The 20,607-nt window shown below is 43.6% G+C and overlaps 1 protein-coding gene across 3 annotated transcripts in view; it reads right to left on the bottom strand.

The window, feature by feature from the left end:
* The window catches only part of PLPP4 (phospholipid phosphatase 4), a 107,788-nt gene that overhangs the window by 65,171 nt on the left and 22,010 nt on the right, over positions 1–20,607 (bottom strand). For 2 of the 3 annotated variants that reach the window (XM_017508583.2, XM_037731374.1), the window contains exons 2-3: positions 13,134–13,242; positions 3,515–3,605 (exon numbers count right to left, since the gene is read on the bottom strand). In XM_017508583.2, coding sequence (XP_017364072.1) covers positions 3,515–3,605; positions 13,134–13,139 — 97 coding nt within the window. In that variant the 5' untranslated portion in view covers positions 13,140–13,242. The remainder of the gene's footprint in view (positions 1–3,514; positions 3,606–13,133; positions 13,243–20,607) is intronic. The other variant, XM_037731375.1, reaches the window with a different exon arrangement.

Raw genomic sequence — 20,607 nt, 5'->3', positions numbered from 1 at the left:
AAAAAAAAAAAAAAAAACACTGAGTATGCAATAGGGGTGCAGAAATTGGAACTAAATATGAAGGAACTTGGAAAGATCCACTGATTGCATTCTGAACACACAGACCCTTCCTTCCTCAAATGCCAGCTTCCCTTCTCTCTGGCAAGCTCAGAGCAATGTGGAGAGGTCTCTCTCCAAGAGGGGAGAGAAAATTCCCTGGGATATTTTGCCATATTCTCTCCACAAACCCTGATAATTAACAGATTGTGATTTTGCTGTGAAATTACTGTGGTCTTTTCTCTGTTAGGTCTGGCCCAACAGGCTCACTGCTGTGTTTTCCCAGTGGGGCTAGACTCATATTCATCCCAGTCCTAGCATGGCCTCTCTGGGAACAAGCATCCCTAGCTGATTGCCTATTGCCCCACATAGATCTTGGTGAACTTCATAAACAGCCACATGGATCACTTCCCTAGCCTCTGAGCCTGGTGGGCTTATCGCAGCACAGAGCAGTTCTTTAAAAAGTCTGAAATAGCTGAGTTGGAAAATGCAGAGATGTGATATAACCACCAAAAGTTGGCAACTTTCCTGTCTGATCCAAATACCTGAAGGAAACAGAAAGGTGGGAAGCTGGTGATGATATTTAACATGGAGGTCATTTCAGCATTCTAGAAGGAACCCTAACTGCTTAATATTAGCACAACCCTCCAGGGATCAATGCAGGAACCCCTCACTGACACCAGAGAGAAGGCTGTGCTGGGATCAGATCCATGAAAGGCTGGACAAACAGGAAAATAAATGGCCCCCTTCAGGAATGCTTGTTCATTAACAATAACCCGGTGGGCCTGGTTCATAAGCGCTGTTCTGTTTTTATAGCATCCCACAGCACTGTGGGTTTGAGTGAAGAGTCAAAAGACAAACCACACTGTGTCTGATAAAAAATTCAAAGCAACGTGTCCCGTGAGTTGGCTTGTAAGCAGCCTGTACTAAGGACACTACAGGTTATAAGCGTTCCAGGGGACTAGAGGGCCTTTGTTGCTTCTTTTGTTGTTGTAGGAAATTCAGCACTATCATGCCTTTATAACAGAGTTCTCTATTACACAATTCTGCAGCCTGAATTCCTAAAAGCCCAGTGTTTCATGGGGCAAACCTCACTCCCCTCATCCAACGCCAGATGCACAGACATGGCCACATTTACCTGGAGATGTGGGCAGCACTTGGGATCCAGGTTTGGAAGCCTCAGTTAAAGTCTGCTGAAGACACCTGAGAACTAAACCTCCTGTTTGAGAGTCCTGAATTCCAGACAACACTGGAAAATCTACACCTAGTTTTCTGTCCTTGGCTTTTAAAGATCACCCTCCCCAATTCCTACTTTCAAGGCTTCCTAAAAGTAGCAATTTAAAAAAAAAAAGAAACAAAACAAAACAAAAAAAACCTCTACACACAATGGGAGGCTGTTCATCATTTTTATAGGGCAGGCTCTCATTTATTTAGGCAAACAGAATATCCAGTCATTCCACCTTCTCTGTTAATATACAGGAGACAGAGTATGATGTTGAATTTGGAAATGTCACCCTAAGGGAGATTTAGCTGAGAATGAAAAGTCTGGAGAAGGTAACTGTGAGCTACTTACTGCTGTAACAGCAGCCCCACTCCAAAAGCCAGCCGTCAGTGAGAACCATAACCATGAAAGACAGCTCTTACCCACAGTCACTTATCTTGAGACTTCATGCCAGGGGAGCCACTAGAATAAAGCATGAATGAAAGGGATTTCCAGGTGAACTGAGAGGGCTCCACCAGCACTTTCTGGAGACCACGGTGATGTCCATCCCAGCACTGCCCAGCCACTCAAGCCATGTGTGGAGGGACACCTGCCTGTGCCCTCCTTGGAGAACCCGACCCTTTTCTCAAGGTGAGGAGACTGAAACCTGTGACCAAAAGCCCAAGCCACACAGGGCAGCCTGCAGTACACACCTGACCTGAGGGAGGGCATCAACAGGCTGACCAGGGACTCACAGCTTTTGTGGCCAGGCTGGAGAAATGAGCTCAGCCAGAGGCTCTGTCTAGAAAGTCTTGACCAAGAAACACAGTGAAGCTTGGTGGTGGGCAACAGGCAGACAGATTTGGGGTAGAAGCCACCATCACTGTAGGCCCAAGCCTCAGACAAACCAGAGACATGAGGCAGCAGAAACAAAGTTGAGGCAGAGGATTCCGGTCGGGAGTGTCAGGAGAAGAAGGAAGGCATGTTGCAGTGGTCTTGAGCCAAGAAGGGGGCTCCCCTCCTGACGGCCCAGCTCCCCATTCCAGCCCCCATGAGGTGCCTCTGAACTTTTCCCCCTTCTTCTTGGATGTGAGATTGCTTATCAGGGCCCTGTACTTAAACTCCTAATTTTTTTCAGCTAATTTGAGAGGGATTCTGTTCTTTCAACTAGGCAGGGCCTAACAGAAGGCTGGTTATACAGGAAGCATTCTCCGTGTGGCTTTAGGGGAGAAGCTGCTTGTTATTCCACAACCCCTATATGCAGCTCTCACTCTCACTTCGTTACTAAGAAAAAGAGAGGGCTATATTTTGCTCCATTTTCATTTCCCCAAAGCACAGTAATTAACAAACTCACCCTTAAGTGAAGGCTCTCATTTTCCAGACTTATAAACTCACTGAATGGTAAGTCCATATAACACACCCGAAACAAAATTTGGGCTGAGGATTTGGGTAACTTTTAGGTGATGTGTCAAAAAAAAAAAAAAAATCAACCTGATTTGGTTTTGCTCATGGTCAAAAAGCTAAAAACCTGGCTACAGGATAGTTTACTTTGTTTGCTAAACAAGCCAAGTAGTTTTGGCCATCTCTTAATGCTCTCATTTACTCAGGATTTGATTAACATGAAGACCAGAAAAACACATTTAATCCTAAAATGTCAAACTCTTGTCCCATGCAGACATGGCTCAGCTTGGGAAGAAGTTATAACAAGGATGTTATCATCAATGACAAAGATCATAGCACTTTTCACATAATAATGAGCACTCAGCTACCAAAATGTCCTCAAACTAAAGATGACTCATGGAGCTTGTTAATAATATCTATTTTATTTTACACCCGCATTTTCCCATTTTTGCCTCTAGCCCACGGTGTTTGGTCAAGGAGTCTGTGGTCCATTTCTGAATTGCCCATTATGTGGGTCTATTAGCCAAAACTGTGAGATTGGACAGTTGGTGGTAACAAAGTTTCAGATTTGCTTTGCCTTACTGCCAAGAGATACCTGAGTCTGCGCCTGAGCAGCACAGCTCTCTGGTGTGTACGGGGTGTTATTAGCATTCAGCACAACGGAGAGCGACAGCAGGCGGCCTCTGAACATCCTTTATTTAGGACTGCACATTGGCTCTTCCTTGGGCTTAAAGTTTATCTTTATGTTATCTCGTTTCTCCCCAGCTTAATTTGATCAAAAGAAAAAACCAGTTGTGTGTAACTGAGATTTCTTAAATGTAATAATCTAATTAAGGTCAGCCCCATTCCCTAAAGCAGGAACTGTGAATACTCTACCTAAGAAGGCTTCCTTAATTTCAGTCTTGTCTGTTCGCCGGATAATTTTCACCACACAAATAACAGCCAGGGGTGTGAGGAAAGAAATTGCCTGGAAGAAATAACAAACAATCCCTTATGAGGACATCAGTTTGCTGTCAGAAGGGCTGACTGATCATTAGTTCCCGTTAGCTTCATTTAGACTCCCTGGATGAACAATCTTACTGAACTCCTGACCTCAAACAAACAAAAAAAAAGGATGATGTATGTCTGTACTTAGAGACTACACAGACTTTAAAAATGGAAGATCTGATTGTAGGTTATAATTGATTTGTAATTGCCAAGAGCCATGTTTAAAGCGGTGGCTTTTTAAATGGAAAAGAATAGTCTATAATTATGATGAATCATGTTTGCCAGTAATTCCCCTCATGTTCTTCTCTGTGGAAGGATGAAGAACCCTTGGCCTCCCACTCCCATCTCTCTGGAAACATGAGTGCATGTGGGACTCACTTAGAGTCAATCAATTCGTTCCCTTTTGGTGTTCTTTTGCTGCATATTTGTCTCTTCTGCAAAGCAGAGGTTAGTCCTTTTGCATAAAGTCTCTCCTCTTCCCTTCTTCCATCCCCTTTCCTCCTCACAGATGCTCAACTCAGACTTAATGAGTTAAATTGGTGGGATTCAGATGCTACCAACATTCACTACAAAAGCTACTGTAAGGAGGAACCATGCTAGGTACCATCAAGTCCAGGAGCCTCTTACATCCTCATGATAGCTCTGTGACTGCCTCCTCCAGGCTCAAGGACTAGGTGATGTGCCTGGGAACACACAGCTGGAGAGGGGCCAGGCCAGGATTTGGGGACAAGGCTTCGCTTCCCATATGCTTTATTCCAGCTTTCCTTAATTAGTAAATTATTTTTAAACATTCCACCAACCATATAAAAGGTATTTATGTTACTCTCTTACAACTATAATATCTCAGGATAACAATATCAGAAGAGACCAAACATCTCACAAATCCAGAATTGGCCTAGCAGTCAGTGGTGGGAGGGCTGGGGCGTAACTGTTGATCAATAGTGTTCATAATTCTGGAAATCTCCCTTTCTGCTCTAGTAAGACATCACTTTTTGGGGAGGGGCTTCCTGATGGGACTAAGCCATGGCTGGAAGATGCTCTTCTTTTATAAAAACAGAATCCACCCAAATGAATGCAGGCTTTTAAAATTATTTGAGATGCTCTACACTTTTACTACAACCAGACTGCTAGAGCTCAAATCATCCTGGGGACTCCTCTTTGGGAACTGTCTTCAGAGATCAATTGTATGAGAAATGAAAAAAATTCTCTCCTTACTTCCCACCATTTCTTTCTGACCAGAAGTGGTAGTAACCAGTTTGATGATTCAGCTGTGGCCCTGAATGATTTGGACTGTTTAAGAGTCAAATAAGCAAGTCTTAACACCATGGAGGGTATTAAGGTGCTAAAAGGCAGATGCATGAGAAGAGATTCAGAACCGCTGCAGAGAAAGCAGAGGATTTCCCTGCGGCCTATTCAGAAGGGCAACACTCATGAGTTAAGAGGTCCAGTAAGTCTGTGAAAGCTGCCATAAGTTATTGGGCAGTTCTCACACCTAAATAACAACAGGGCTTGTTAAAGTGCTGATTTCCTCAAATACGCTCATATAGGAGGTCTGGAAATGCACCTTTTTAACATCATCTCAAATGTTACTGATGCTGATGATTGAGAATTATGCCTTAGACTTTTGATTCACACATTTAGTGCTTAAGAAGCAATAACTGAAGCATCACTTGTGAAGTCCAATGTTATGGTCAAGGCAAAAGAAGCCCTTGTTTCTCCAAATCCAAATATGAAGCCTACCAGCTTCCCTTCCTGTTTTCTGTCCCTTTATGCACTGCATACAGAGCAGGCAATGTGCTCCCAAATAGGAGAAAGCAACTCACCAAACAGTGGATGATCAGCAATGACTCCACCAAGTCAACTTTTACATAGGAGAACTACATGGTTCTGAAGGAAACATTTCAACACAATCCCAGCTGGTACAATCTAAGGTTAAGCAGAAATGAAACAACCCCCCCCCCCCAAAAAAATGAGCTGGGATGACTTTCCCAATGAGGCTTCCAAAGGAGATTCCAGAGCAGAAAGTCACTGCCCACATAGGAGATGTGGGTACCACGTAGGAGGCCCTCGGGATCAAGGCCAGGTGTGCGGGCTGAAATCATTAGAGCTGCCCAATGACTCCAGGCTAGTGGCTGGATGGCCCAGCAGTCTCCTTCAGAACTGCTCCTTGCCTCTACTTGCCTCTTCCTCATAGGATTCTCACTCCCACTTCCCCAACAAGACTGGACTTAATTTAACTCATGTTACAGCTTTCCCAGGTAGATGCATGTGGGTACCTTTTCTAGGACCACTATCAACTGCTCTTGAGCCAATGCTAAGCACTCAGGAGGGCCCAAGGCTCCCCACCTCAAGGGCTTCTCAGGCGAGGGAATGCAGCCTTCAAAGTGCCATGGCTCCCACCCCAGTGTGACTGGAGCAGTGATGTCTGTGTGATTGCATGATGTGGCTTGTTTCCCCTCTCATCCTAACAGCAATGGTTCCCAGGCTCATTTCTTCTTCTTGGAAGTATATCTGCCATATCCTTGGGCAGCACAGACCACAAATCGGGATGGATAGAGACATACTTACATGCATCATTCACCCCCTGGTGTATAAACATTGTCTAACTGAAAGTTAGAATTAAGAGATGAACTCCAGAAGCCAATGCATTAGGAAAACAACTTCCTCTTGGGGCAAAACACCTCTGAACTGGGTAGAAGGAAGAATGAAGAGAGAATAAGAACCCCATCACCGCACTTTCACTCAGCAAAGCAGACTGAATCAAAGCCAGTGCACATGCATTCCACTCTTCAGACAAAGGCTATTGGTAGCTGCGATTCTGCTGCCCGAGCCAGTGGAGCAGGTGAAGGTGAACAGAGGGACATGAGGTGGGGATGGCCCCTGGTACCTCCACACAGGGGCAGAGATGGAGGAAAAACATGGGCAAGCAAAACCTCCCTTGGTATTGTTTCTCTTCTGTTAATGTTTCCATGGCTAATCTTAAAAGAATCAAAACCTAGGAAACCCTAGGATGAGCCCAGGGTAGGAAGATGGGGGAGTGGTCAGTGCTTATTTTATTAAATGGGACCTGAGAGAAAACAAAGAATTCTAGCCAAACACTGCTGCAGAATTCAGAAAACATACTGAACCCTTCTTGGACTTGAGTTTTGCTCACTTGCTAAGTATATGGAGCTGCTGAATGTACTTACCTAGGTTAGAATAACAAAGGCTAACATATACTGAGAACTTACTAAGGACCATGGTCTATTCTAGGCACCCCATGAAAAATAACTCATTCAATTCTCACAGCAATCCTAGGTGGAAAAGGCTTCTTACTTAATACATAGGAAACTAAAGCACAGAGAGGTTCAACAACCTGCTGGAAGGCACATAACTAATCACAACTAGTCAGTCACACAACTAAAAACATTATCTCCATTGTACCAATAACCAAACTAAAACTCAGAGAGATCAGTGGACACTGATGAGTGGACACTGGGAGCCACAGCACTTTGAAGGCTGCATTCCCACATCTGAGAAGCCCTAGAGAGGTGGGGAGCCTTGGCCTTCCTCGGTGCTTAGCATCTATATTAAACTCTGTACTTTCAACCACAATGTTAGAGCAGACTGGACTTAATTTAACTCATGTTACAACTTTCCCAGGTAGATGCATATGGGTGTCTTTTCTAGGACCACTATCAACTGCTTTTGAGCCAGTGCTAAGCACCCAGGAGGGCCCAAGCCTCCTCACTTCAAGGGCTTCTCAGGCAAGGGAATGAAGCCTTCAAAGTGCCATGGCACTAGAAAGTAAACATTAAATAAAACATAGTACATGCTTTTTTTATCAAGTTAAAAAAGAAAGGTAAGGAGGCTTGTTTCCAGGACATAGATAAGCCATGGAAATTTTAGTGACAGCTGTCATGGCTTAAGCACCTACTACATGTTAAGGACCTTCCTCATACTTTCCAATCTTCTAAGTACTCCGTTGTGGAAAACATTATCTCCGTTGTTCAAATAACCAGATGAAAACTCAGAGAGATCAGTGGAAACAAAAATGCATACAGCTAGTGGGACCAAGACTCCCCAGATTGGGCTGCCATGCTCTTGGGTTGAAGTCCTGAATCTGGTGATTCCCTTAGCCCACAAGCTTTATTTTACAGGTGGGGAAACTGAGGCTGGAAGAGATTTTTTTTTTAATACATTGAACACCATCTTTAAAGTTACTAATTGTACTGCACAGTGCCCACATAAAGAGATAGTGCATGTATCATTAAATAAGATATGGTACGTGGCTAGTTTTGTATGTAGCCTATTCCACAGGCTGGGAAGCCAGAGCTCTGTGCAAAAAAAAAATATATATATATATATATATATATATATATATGCGGAATGGCTCAGATTAAGAAGAGGTGGGTTCAAGTCCCAGCTCTGATACTTATCCATTCTTTGTCCTTGAGCAAGTCACTTAACCTCTTTGATTCTCAGTTTCCTTATGTATAAAACGGATATGAAGATAATAATAATACCCATAGCAAGTATTATTGGCAGGATTTCAATTCACTAACAGTTATGGAATGCTGATTAGGTACCACGCACTAAGTGAAATGCCATAGGTCTATCACCCCCATTTGATGCTCTTTACAGCTTGATGAGGCATGCACTTAAAGACACCTTTTACAGATAAAGAAAGTAAGGGGCTGAGAGGGGAGGTGATCTTCCAAATTTCCATAGCTAGTGAGTGGCAAAGCTGGGAGTTGATCCCTGGTAGACCACTGTGGAGCCCATACCAGCTGCCCATCAACAGGGTCCAACAGAGAGCAAGTGTCCAGTAAATGCTGGTTGTTGACTAGTATTTCATTATTTTCTGGAAAAGACTGTTAAAAGGGTATCAGGGTCTTGTCACCAGACATATCAGAGTAAAGCATTTTTAGTTTAAGCTTACCTGCACGCTTAGATCTGAGTACTGTGCACCTTCGAGTAGAGGAAGGAGGTTGGGGAAAGAAGAGGGAGCCTAATTCTCTCAGGTATGCTTACCATACTCTAAATGACCAACTAGAGTATGGAGCATCCACCCATGGATCAACACAGGAAAGGCCGCCAATCCCCGGCCAGTGCTGCACCCAGAAAGTGGGTAATCCCCACATGCTGATGCAGGGCACCGTGTACCATACTGCCTGGGGTGCTTCTGGGAAGCCAAAATGTGGGGCAGTGTGTCTGAGCTGGGAGGGCATAAGGACGCCAAGGACTTCTAACAACCAGAAGGGATTGAAGCCAGAGCAGCCCCGATGTGAGGGTGTTAGCCAGAGAGGAGTTTGTCACTAAGGTTCATTCACATCAAACAAAACAATGGGCCCAAAGTGCCTTCATTTCTGGCTTTTGACAGAAAAGTGTGCTGCAAAGTGATTATAATGACAACTTTAAGACAGCAGACACCTGGAAAAGGCCCTGTTGTGGGTAAACAATTACATCCCATCACAGATAAAAGAGCTGTCTAAGACTCTTAAAAAGAGCCTAAAAATTAAACTGTCTATCATGATCCAGCCTTGTCTCTTTTCCTTCCTTCTTCCTCCCCAAAATGACTTTATTTCTGTCTTCCTTAGAAGCATCCTAGCCCAGAATAAAAAACCCTGGTATCAAATCAAAACAGTATCTATCAGTAATATTCCATGAGAATAAATCTTCTGGACATATCACGACCAAAGCAAAAAGAGAAGAGGGCAAAGAACAGGCTGTGTGTGGATTTCTTTTGGAAGCCAAGGAAAAAAAAATTGCAAAACCTATCAATCCTTAAACTCCTTATTGGGTCTTACCTATTTCTCAAGGCTTTTTAGTGATGCTGAACCGTCCACCTTGTGTTCACGTCTGGGCCCCTCCCTAGACTAGAAACCATATCTTATTCAACTTTGCTCACAGCAGGTGTTTTATAATCACCCACTGAATTAGGTCATAATTAACCAATCCAAAGCTGCCCTCAGTCTGGCTCTATCCCTGCCACCTTCTTAGCCCTTACCCATAGATACTCCAAACAAACTCCTATTCACAGGACCCACATAGCCCTCATTCTCCTTCTCTGCCTTTACTTCTCCACCTCACCAATCACCAAGGAGGCATCATAGCAGAGTGGCTCCAAGAGAGAGTTTGCACTCACAGCCAGCGCTCAAGTCCTGCTCCAGCCACTGACGGCTGTCTAACTGGAACAAATTGCATAATTTCCCTAGTTTTGTTTTCTCCACTGACCTTATGAGATTAACAAAAGTGCTGACCTCAGAGGACTCTGAAGATTAACTGAGATGCTCTTTAAAAAGAGATAAACACAGTCCCTGAATTCAAGAAATGTTCACTGTTGTAGATGATGATGGCTTTGATGATAATGATAATAATGATGAAGAACAGGTTTCCTAGAACTTACCTGAGCCTCTCCTCTGGCCCTTTTCAGATTCCATTTTGTATTAGAGTACCACCCTAATGTGCCAGGGATCCTGGAGGGTCCCTGGGGGTACACCCCAAATCTCATTGGACTTCCCATCCCCTATAACCCTTATGGTTTTCTTCACCCATAGCAGGCTCCCTGGAAATGTCACCTGAATGTACAAAGAGACAGCTTCTATAGACAAAAGAAAGTGTACCAAAAATCAACAACCAATACCAATTAAGTTGTCCTACACAAAAAAAATAGGTTTTTAAAGATGTTCTGATAAATCCTTCACACTCAGCAGGAAGCCATGGCCTCTTTTGAATAAGGAAGCAGCCTTCCATAAAGGTGGCTAACTGCTTGGGCATATCCCAGAAATGCTAAGCAAGACCTTTCAGTGCATCTGAAAAGAATTCTCAGCCAATCTCTCTGGTCAACAGGAATACTGGGTCGTCAAGGGGAAAAAGCTCTTGGAATCAAACAGCTCCAAGTACACCCAGCTTTCAGGGTGACAGACATCACCTGAGCTAATGGTGCCACAGACAGCAACAGTGCAAGTTAGGAGGTTTCCAGTAACATTATTACCATTTACTTTGCACTTCATCCCCTAGCCATTATTCTGTTAATTTTCTTGTTACATTTGCCCAACTAGTTCCTCTAAATTGCACACACATGACTCTAGAGGCATTAATTATCCAATAAAAAAAACTAAACCAATACCAGCTGCCTTTAAAACACACCTTGAAAGTTAGAAAGTTCTTGCCTTTAAATTAAAACATTCCAACCAAAATTAAAGGAGATCCCAGGATTTTGTTTATGTAGTAAATTCAAAAATTTGAGCTTTCACAGAAAATCGAGCCATTTTCTGCATCAGTAAAAATGGATGTTCTATTACCATTTCTTCTGCTAACATCTGAATTTTTGTTTTGGTTTGGTTTGGTTTTGATTTTTGATGGAGTCTTGCTCTGTTGCCCAGGCTGTAGTGCAGTGGCGCAATCTCAGCTCACTGCAACCTCTGCCTCCCAGGTTCAAGCAATTCTCGTGTCTCAGCCTCCCGAGTAGCTGGGACTACAGGCATGTGCCACCACGCCCAGCTAATTTTTGTATTTTTAGTAGAGATGGGGTTTCACCATGTTGGCCAGGATGGTCTTGATTTCTTGACCTCATGATCCTCCCACATCAGCCTCCCAAAGTGCTGGGATTATAGGCATGAGCCACTGCACCTGGCCAACATCTGAAGGTTTTAAAGGACCAGAAGTGTTCACATAATGCCTTATGCTAAATTCTTAAAACTCAGGAAAATAATCTTATTTATGGGGTGACAAAATATTTTTCATCTTTGTGTAGTATTATAAATTTATCTACTGCTTTCCTTGTATTATTATGGAATTGTACTAAATCATGTGACTAAATGAATGAAATTCATCAACTACTATCAATGAAATAAAAGATTGAACTTATTTAATTAGGAGAATAGAGGGTATGAGTCAGTATGTGTGGCTGAATATCCTTCTGTTCTCTGAGAACCCCAGCGCTGAATAAGCTCTCTACTGCCTAATTTCTACCACCGCCAGCATGCAAATTGCTCCGTCCTATTTGTGTCTGTAGCCGGAATATTTGTGGCATTTGTATCTAGACTTCAAAACAATCCATTGTTCATAAATCTAGGACACAGCCACAGATTTCTCACAACATCCCATATGAACATTCATCTCCAAATTGTGTTTTTATAACACATGAAATGTAAAATGTTATGAAAAATAGGAGTAACTGATAAATAGAAGCATCTCCCTATTAAAGCCATTGAGTAAACTCATTATACATACACTGATTCCTTTATTTCTAGGATTTATAGAAGATTTGAGTTACAGAAGAAATGAAAAAAGCCTAATTATAGTAGTCATGTGTTAGTAAATCCCTACTCACAACAACCCTAATTTGTCAATTTCCCTAAGATTTATAAAAATCCAGTTTACTTTCCAGCAGAAAAGTAACTATTATGAAGAAATTAAAATGATAATTTAATGCTCACTGGCGTTATGGGCACTTCCAAGAGTTTGCAAAAGAACAGATATCTCCAATCATCACTAATTAACAAAATTTTCTCTGTAAAATCAGAGTGATTTATTTCAAAATACAAAAATGTCCCCTGTGTGTCTATGAAGTTTCTGGAGCAGTTCCCAGACAGGCACGAGACACCATGGCAGGTCAACAGGAATAACATTCAAGCTGCTGGGAGGCTGCCCATCTAAAAGTCACATTATCGTTCCACAACAAAGAGGAGCTTAAATATGTTCTCTGCTCCAGAAAGTTTTGATGGCGATTCTCCAACTCTCCAGGGCTTCATTAGCATCAGCAAGGAGTCCCAGACACTCTGCCCACAACCTGCAGGGGAGCCTCTTGGCTGAGAGCTGAGCTCCAAGAGTTGGCTGCTAGAACCTGGTGCTGTGCTCATTAGCAGTGTGACATTGGGCAAGTTCCCTCATCTCTCTTGGAATGCATTTTTGCATCTGTGAAATGTGGACAATAATGACATCTTCCTTACTGGGATGCTGGGTGGAATTAAATGAGACCATCATTTCTTAAGCTCTCAGCCACAAGTCTGGCACAGTGGCATTGTGGGTAGGGGAGGTAAAATTAATCCCAATATATCCATCAGCTCTGTGGATGCTTGCCCATTTATTCTAGAAGGAGAGAGACACAAGACACTCTCCAGAGGTTGAAGCACAGGGTGGTCTTATTAGTGGCCAACAACTGATCAGCTAAAACTTGAAAGGAGGTTAGCAGAGCTATCTGGGTACCTTCCTTTGGCACAATCAAGGCTTATCCTAAAAAGAGAGGGGACAGACAATTCTTATTACTGGCTTCTAGTCTTCCTTTACTGTGACTCAGCGTAGCCCAGACAAGCAAGTCCTTTCTCGTTCCACAATACTGGGCAATGACTACTTCTCACATGACAAAGCAGCTCCTATCATGAATTGGATTTTAATTTGATGGGCTGCTTACCTCTTTCTCTCAGGCTACCCACTGTCTTCAGGGTTAGAAACACAATGATGAAACCTATTTGTTTCATCTTGGAGAGAGTGGTCAAATAAGGCATGAAATCATGGTACTTACAAACATGAGGCGAGTAGGTATATTATCTGATTGCACCAAAGGATTTTTATACAGCCAGATCTCTTCTGGCTGGATGACTCTCTGGAACGGATCCAAAAACTCTGTAAAACTGAAACATAAAAAGAAAAGTACATGAAGGCTGAGCATTCTGTTGCTGCAGGAAGTTCCCTAGGAGGCGCCCCCCACCCCCAACTCCAGCCACTTCCTATGCATCCTCATGGGAGGATCCAGCCTGCTGGGGAGGGGGAAATAGACAGACCCTGCTGTCAGTTCAAAGGCTTGGGAAGGACTGAAAGAATCACTGGGACTCTGCAGACTCTTTCATCACCACCTGCCAGCAAGTACCAATTCCACCCAGAAGGAGTAGCTTTATATATACAAAGACTCTAAGGACTTGGGGTTCCAGAGTAAACTGGAAACTGAAGTCAGAATGGTGGCTCAGACTGGGGTGAGGCCAGAGCAGCAGCATGGTCTTTTGAGAATAAAACAGGCTTGAGGTGGAACCTAAGTGAGGGAGTAACTGGCTCCGCTGCCCATGTGCTGTCTTCACTGGTTGGGCAATGAAAAGCAGTCACTGCCAAGAGAAAAACTTGGGGGAAGAAAAGGGCAGAGACACAGAGGTTTGCTTTTTTAGATCTTGTCCATTTGGGCACCTCCCAGCTCTCCAGCCAACCTTTACCTGAGGAACTAAGTTTAGCACCACTGCAGATCAGTTGGAGAGAGCAGAAGAAGCCAGGTCATTTGGGGCTTTAAGTGCCAGGCTAGAGGATTTTGATTTTGAGCCAAAAAAAGGTTTGGTGAAGAAGCATGGAATGGGAATTTCAATTCAAAATGGCGGCACTGGCCATGGTGAGGTGGGACTCAGAGGAGAGAATAGAAGGCAAGGTGGGACGTGCTGGGGTTGTGGCAGCTGTTGCTGCAAGAGAGGCTAGTAGACTGGAAAGAAAAAGGACAGCATGGAGAACCTGTGAGCAGGAGTGGCTGAAGCTGATTCCTAGGCTTCTGGTTTGGGCTTCTGGGAAAAGGAGTCCCAGGATCCAAGATGAGGAGCGCAGGGGAGCTAGAGAGGAGAAGCTCAGCTTTCTCCTCCTCTAGGAAACCCTCTAGGGTGGCTGGCGGTCTAGGTTTGTCCATAACTTTTCCAGTTTAAGCACCGAAAGTCCTATATCCCAGGAAACTCCTCAGTCTTGAGCAAACCAGAACAACTGGGTCACCCTAAAGTTGTCTCAGTTTCCAGACAGAATCAGGAGTCCCACAGCCCCGGTTTCTATCCCAAATTTGGGACATTGTATGAGCATGATCTGATCGCAGCTTCAGCTCCCCTGTGAGGGTGTGAGGGCAGGAGCCACTCCATGACTGTCACCTCAAAGCCCAGTAGCACGGCTGGGCCACCGTAGGCACTCAGAGACCACAAAAGTTAACATCCTTTTGGGAATTTGAATAGGTGACACAGAAAGTACTTTCACTTTGATCAGCCTGACTCTCAATTCTATTGTGTATCTAAGATACCTAAAATCCACCCATCTTTCATGTCTCTCTCCCTGTCTCTCCTTCCCTCCTTCCCTTCCCGCTTGTCTCCCTGCCTCCTCTGTGAGGTTTTACATCCTAGAAGTCTGTGTATTTATGTTATCTGGAGCCTCGGCAGAAACAGTGATGTAGATGACTGTTCTGCTCAGCACTGGGCCCCCAGTGTCTCTGCCTGGCACACAGGCATCACTTGGTAGCTATTTGCCAGGTGACTGAACAGACCCCTGCAGTGGCATCATCACAGAATCCAGCCAACCCTTCGTCATCCCTGAACCCGGAGCACTTCTACTGCAGAATCCCTATTGCATTCCTTCACTGGGTTACAAGTTACTTCTGCTATCAGCCCTCCAAACCTTCTCTAGAGCAGCATGGAGGAGCACCCTGTATGGGCATCAGGAAACTGCTCTCCACCCCAGCTCTCCAACTAAGCTACTCCATGCTGTGGAGCAAGTTGCTTCCCCTCCCAGGGCCTCTGCAATGGGGAAGGCCAAACTAAATCAGAGACTTCAACTTCAGATGGGTCAGAATGTCAACCTTCTGGAAAACACCCTACCATAGACCTAAGACTCCAAGTGAACAGGGTATGGTAATGTGGATTTTAAACACTCCTGTAGGTGGCCCTAATGGGCCAGGAGTCCCTAGCATTGAACTAAACAATACCTAACGGTTCCAAACCCTTGGATCCAAGGACAGGACATTCTGTAATTTAACTCCTCTCACTAACATCTCTTCCACCCACGGCAGTACAGGCTCTCGAGTCAGGCCAGCAGCATTCAAAAGCCCAGCTCTAGCTATGTGGCACATGGTGAGTTACCTAACATTTCTATGCCCCAGTTTCCTCATCTCTAAATAGATACACCTTACAGAGTTAGAATGAAAGTTAAATGACGGAATAAATATGTAGTGCCTGACAGAAGAGAAATAAAAACTAGAATCGTATTACTATTATCATTTTACTCTAGCCTGTACCTACATATTTTTACTAGACAGTTTTCAAGCTTTATTTGATTTTGTGACAATCTACTTCCTGTCCTAAGTGTTTTTAAGACATGAAATAAAATAAATTTTGTTTGAAGGATGTTTTTAAGAATATGTAGCATACCTATGATAACTAAAACTTCAGAATACTCCAGTTTCTGTAGCTATATAACAAATTACTCCAAAGCATTTTACTTTGTTCATGAATTCGTGGGTCAGGAAATTGAGAGGGGCTCATTATCTAGGCAGTCCCCACTTAGAATCTCTCCTGTGGGCACAGTTGAGGGCTGTCCACTGACCAGGCTGTCCGCTGGAATCTCGGCAGGAGCTGGAACCCCTGCTGCTGTTTTTCTTATAACAGGACACAGTCTCTCCCCTCTTACCTCAACTTCCTATTCTAGCGGTGGGGGAATCAGTGATACTGGACATGGCTAGTTGCTATGTTATGGATTTGAGTTGCATTTGGCTATAAAACAACCTTGCTGGGAAAAGTGTGGGGGAGACGACCTCTTCCCACACACACCTTGAGACAGATCCCAATTAGTCAATAATCTTGTTTGTAAGAAAGAGATTCTGTTGGTTGAATGCATAAAGAGAAAGGTGGGATGGCCTTCAGATTATCCAGCTTAGCTAGCATTGCTAACCAACCGTTGCAAGCTCTGAAAACAAAAGATCTTGAACACTCACCCCACCCCCAAAAAAAGAAAAACCCTTCTTCCCTAGCACTGTGGTCTCAGGGTTGTCAGAATTATTCATAGCTACTGACTTCCCCCACAGCAGGTATCCCAGAGAATAAGGCAGAAGCTCCATAACCTTACCAGCCTAGTCCCAGAAGTTGTGTAGTGTCATCTCCAGTTAGAAGTGAGTCCTAAGGTCAGTCTAGATTCACGGGAGGGGAAATAACTCCACCCATTGACTGGGGTATGGCAAGTTCTTACTAGAAAAGCAGGTGGATGAGGGATATGGCTGCAGCCACCTCTGAAATATACTCTGCCACCCACAGGGATTCACACTATGATGGCCACACAGCCCCCACTCTGTGAGACCCCAGAATCTTGACTCCTATGTCTTCTCACACAGCCAGCCACAGGGCAGAGGGACCAGGCACACCACAGAGCACCTTTCTTCCTCATCTTGTTTGTCTTCCAGGTTTTAATATCCTCATAGCAATTTTTCTAAAGCCTGGTGGACCCAGCCTTTTGCACAATCCCTCACACCCACCCTGAGTAGCTGCAGCCAGAACACATCTATCAAGCAAATTATATCCTCTGGGAGCAGCAGTACTAAGAAAGATCGATGTCCCTTCAGTCATGCTCCAGCCACTGATGTTTGCCTCAAAGAATGCAGACAGTGGAGCTAATACACAGAGGACCAGGGTCTTAATAAAGCTTAAGGATCTTAACAGGGACAGAGGTGGGCACACAGGGGACTGCAAAGTCCTGGAGGCGTTAAAGGTGTAGGACATGCCTGGGCCTGGAAACATCCTTCTACAAGCTCTTAGGAAGTGGGTTAGAATCTAAGAAATGGGAACCCTGCTTCTAGGGAAGGGGCGAAGGGATGGTCTCCAGCAGTGCGTTAGGTCAGCGGTTCCCAAACTTTAATGTGTCCAGGGATCACTTAGGAGTCTTGTGGCTGCAGATTCAGAGAGAGCAGGCTGAGAAGAGACATAAGAACTAGCATTTCTAGCAAGCTTCCTGGGGGTGCCTCGCTGCCAATCTGTAGATCAAACCTTGAGTCATAAAAGGCCAGGACAGCAGCATCATGTGGGATCTGGTTAAAAATGCAGAATCTCCAGCCCCACCCCAGCCCTAGTGGATCAGAGTCTGCATTTAACATGATCCCCAGAAAATCTTCTCCATGACTGTGGTGGAAGGTGGGTCAAGTCCATATACTACATTGGTGCAAAAGTAATTGGGGTTTTTGCCATGCTTTAAAAAATAAAAAAGGCAAAAAACACAATTACTTTTGCACCAACCCAATACAATCTAAATCTAAACCCATCTCACAAAGCCATTAAAATCATCTCAAGCACCACTTGTGTCATGGGGGGAGAAAAATACATATAACAAAATGAAACCCAAGGCACAGCAACCTGAAGCCATTCAGTGTGGAGGAAAATCACCCTGCCAGCCTTAGCATCGGCGACTGACGTCCTGGAGTTTTTCAAGAAAAGACTAAAGGAGTTGCAGCAACTCTTTGACCACCAGAAAGTGGGTAAAACCATTTAGTTTACTTTCATTTCCAATAAATACAGAACAGCTAAAAATACCTTAACACCCAGAAGGCTCTGACAGGTCCAACGATGCAAAGCTCCTTTGTGGTTGGGGGTCAGGCCTGTTGTTCTCACTGTGAAGGCCTTTCCCCATCTCTGCAAAGCCTTCATTAAGAATAGAAGAGCTTTTGGGAGGCCAAGGCAAGTGGATCACATGAAGCAAGGAGTTCAAGACCAGCCTGGCCAACATTGAGAAACCCCGTCTCTACTAAAAACACAAAAATTAGCTGGGTGTGGTGGTATGTGCCTGTAATCCCAGCTACTGAAAAGGCTGAGACAAAAGAACTACTTGAAACTGGGAGGAGGGGGTTACAGTGAGCCGAGATTGTGCCACTGCACACTAGCCTGGGTGACAGAGTGAGACTCCATCTAAAAAGAATAGAAGAGCTGGTGTGGGCCTATGTACATAAATCAGGGCCCCCTATACTCAAATCATGTGGATAATTACACTAGTTATCCATTGCATATCACAATTTGTTTAAGAGTAGAGTAAGACTCCTAAAATTTCATCAGGTTTAATGACCAAAAATAAACAGCCCTACACGAGTAGGAGGCATGGAATTCTAACAGATTACAAGGTATCATTTATGAATCATTTCAAAGGAAAAGTGCTATTTAATGAGACTGTAGAGGTATGAATGCAATATTTTCTTCATTGTTATCAATAAACTCTGATTCAGCAGCAGCGCCAGTCTAACCTCAAAATCATGGACCTCCCCCATTACAAGCATTCAGGAATTGTCAACTATTGTCAACATCCTTTCCCTTAATAGGGATTCAAACTAAAAATAAAATGTCTAGACTCTGCAGGTCAAATGTTACTACATTGAAAAGCAAAGTTACTACTGAAGTAAACATATTATTTTCTTTAATGATAATTTTAACTGCTCAAAGTCAGGTAAAATGTTGTTGGATTTTAATCCAAGACATACTTCTATTTCTTTGCTGTTTGAATTGGACAGTTATCTTAATCTATTTGTATCTTAATTTCTCCTGGGCAAAGTGGAAGCAGTTTTATATTTTCTCCTTAATTTTCTCACGATACAGTTTGAAGAACTTAAAACATATTCACTCGGCACCATAAGACAGGGCAAGAAAAAAAAGTTCATGATGAAAATTCAAAGATGTAATCCTAACTTTATGCCCAAGCAATTTTCTCTTTAATTTGTACATTGTTCATGTGTGATTCAGATATTTATATCTTCCCTAGGCAGGACTTTTAATTACATGTACATATACACAAAATGTACCCATACACACCACACATATAAACACACACACTGCCTGAAATTAAGTGAGTGGAAGGCATGCAAAAGGATGCAATTATTTAAGATGCAGGGAGAAGCCACTAAAATTAACCAAATAGAAAAGAGGTAAAGGAGGATCTGATATTGACTAAGAATGAAAAGCAGGAAGAAAACTAATATCGGAGTGATCTGAAAGCAAAATATAACAAAACCATACACCCTTTCCCTTTAGGCAAACTGTGGCTGCCATGGCTCTTTCATTGCTAAATCACAAAAGCACCACTGACTACCTTTTTTTGGTTACCTGAGTCTTCACCTACAAGCAGCAGATTCAATTCTTGAGGCACACGTGGCACCACTGGCAGCTCTCCAGGCCTTTAACCAGCTTGGCATCAAATTAGAATATGGTTCTGCCTCTAGAAAGATCCCCAGACTAGGGCTAGATGGGCATCATCTAGACTCATAACAGATTAAAACTATACTCACATGTGCTCGTGTACACACACACACACGCACGCACATATTCTCTCTTTCTCTCTCTCTCTTTCTCTTTTTTTCTCCCTCTCCCTCTCTCACTCCCATGCTCTTGTTGGTGAATTCTGTTTCCATAGCTCAATATGACTTAAGGGCCCCAGGATATATATCTAGTTACACAGAAAGGGCACAGGAGGGGACAGAGAGGGGACTATCATCTTTGTCAAATTTTTCTTCATTCAACAAATATTTACTAAGTGTCCATGATGTGACAAGTACTGTCCTATAACACTGGTGAATACAAATATGGCCTCAACTCTTATGGAGATTACAGGTTGTTTAATCTGGTCACAATAGATTGTGGAATTGGGTGTTGAGGTTTTTGCTTGTATGCGTCAGAACATATGAGCTTGCCACTCCACTCTGCTTTAAGATGTCTAGATTGGAGTACACCAGTAGTTGGACCCATGAAATAGCCTCCCACCCAGAGCCACCTGTGAGGACCCTGGTTCTCTAGGGATGTTCTAGGGTATGTATCTATCACACTCCACATGCAAAATGTGGCAACAGATGCAGCCCAAAGTTGGGAATCCCAAGGAATGGTTGATCTTGATGTCACACCAGCAGAAACAGCAAATCCATGACCAAGGGACAGTGATGCCACTGTCCCCTGGGGCCTCTTCTAATTCAAAGTCAAGCTCCCAAAGCCCCAGAGGATCCCTATAAGCTTCTGAAAGATTTCATGGATTAACCAATGCCCTTAGTCCATGTGCCTGGACAACAGGCGTTTTTCAGGATAGGTTAAGACTCCAGGTGGATTCAAAGTCAAGTGCTAGATGACAGACCTGACTGTCCTTTTTCCCAACTATAAATAACACAAGATTATACTGAAATATAAACCCAATCAGAACATTAGACTTAGTCCAAATCCCTGCTTTGGTGTTTGCTGGCTGGGTGGCTTGTAAAAAGTCACGCA

This window comes from Cebus imitator, unplaced genomic scaffold (genome assembly GCF_001604975.1).
Source record: "Cebus imitator isolate Cc_AM_T3 unplaced genomic scaffold, Cebus_imitator-1.0 Scaffold396, whole genome shotgun sequence".
Lineage (NCBI taxonomy): Eukaryota > Metazoa > Chordata > Mammalia > Primates > Cebidae > Cebus > Cebus imitator.
The sequence above is the reverse complement of the archived record's forward strand: the minus strand, read 5'-3'. Positions and strand labels throughout refer to the sequence as shown.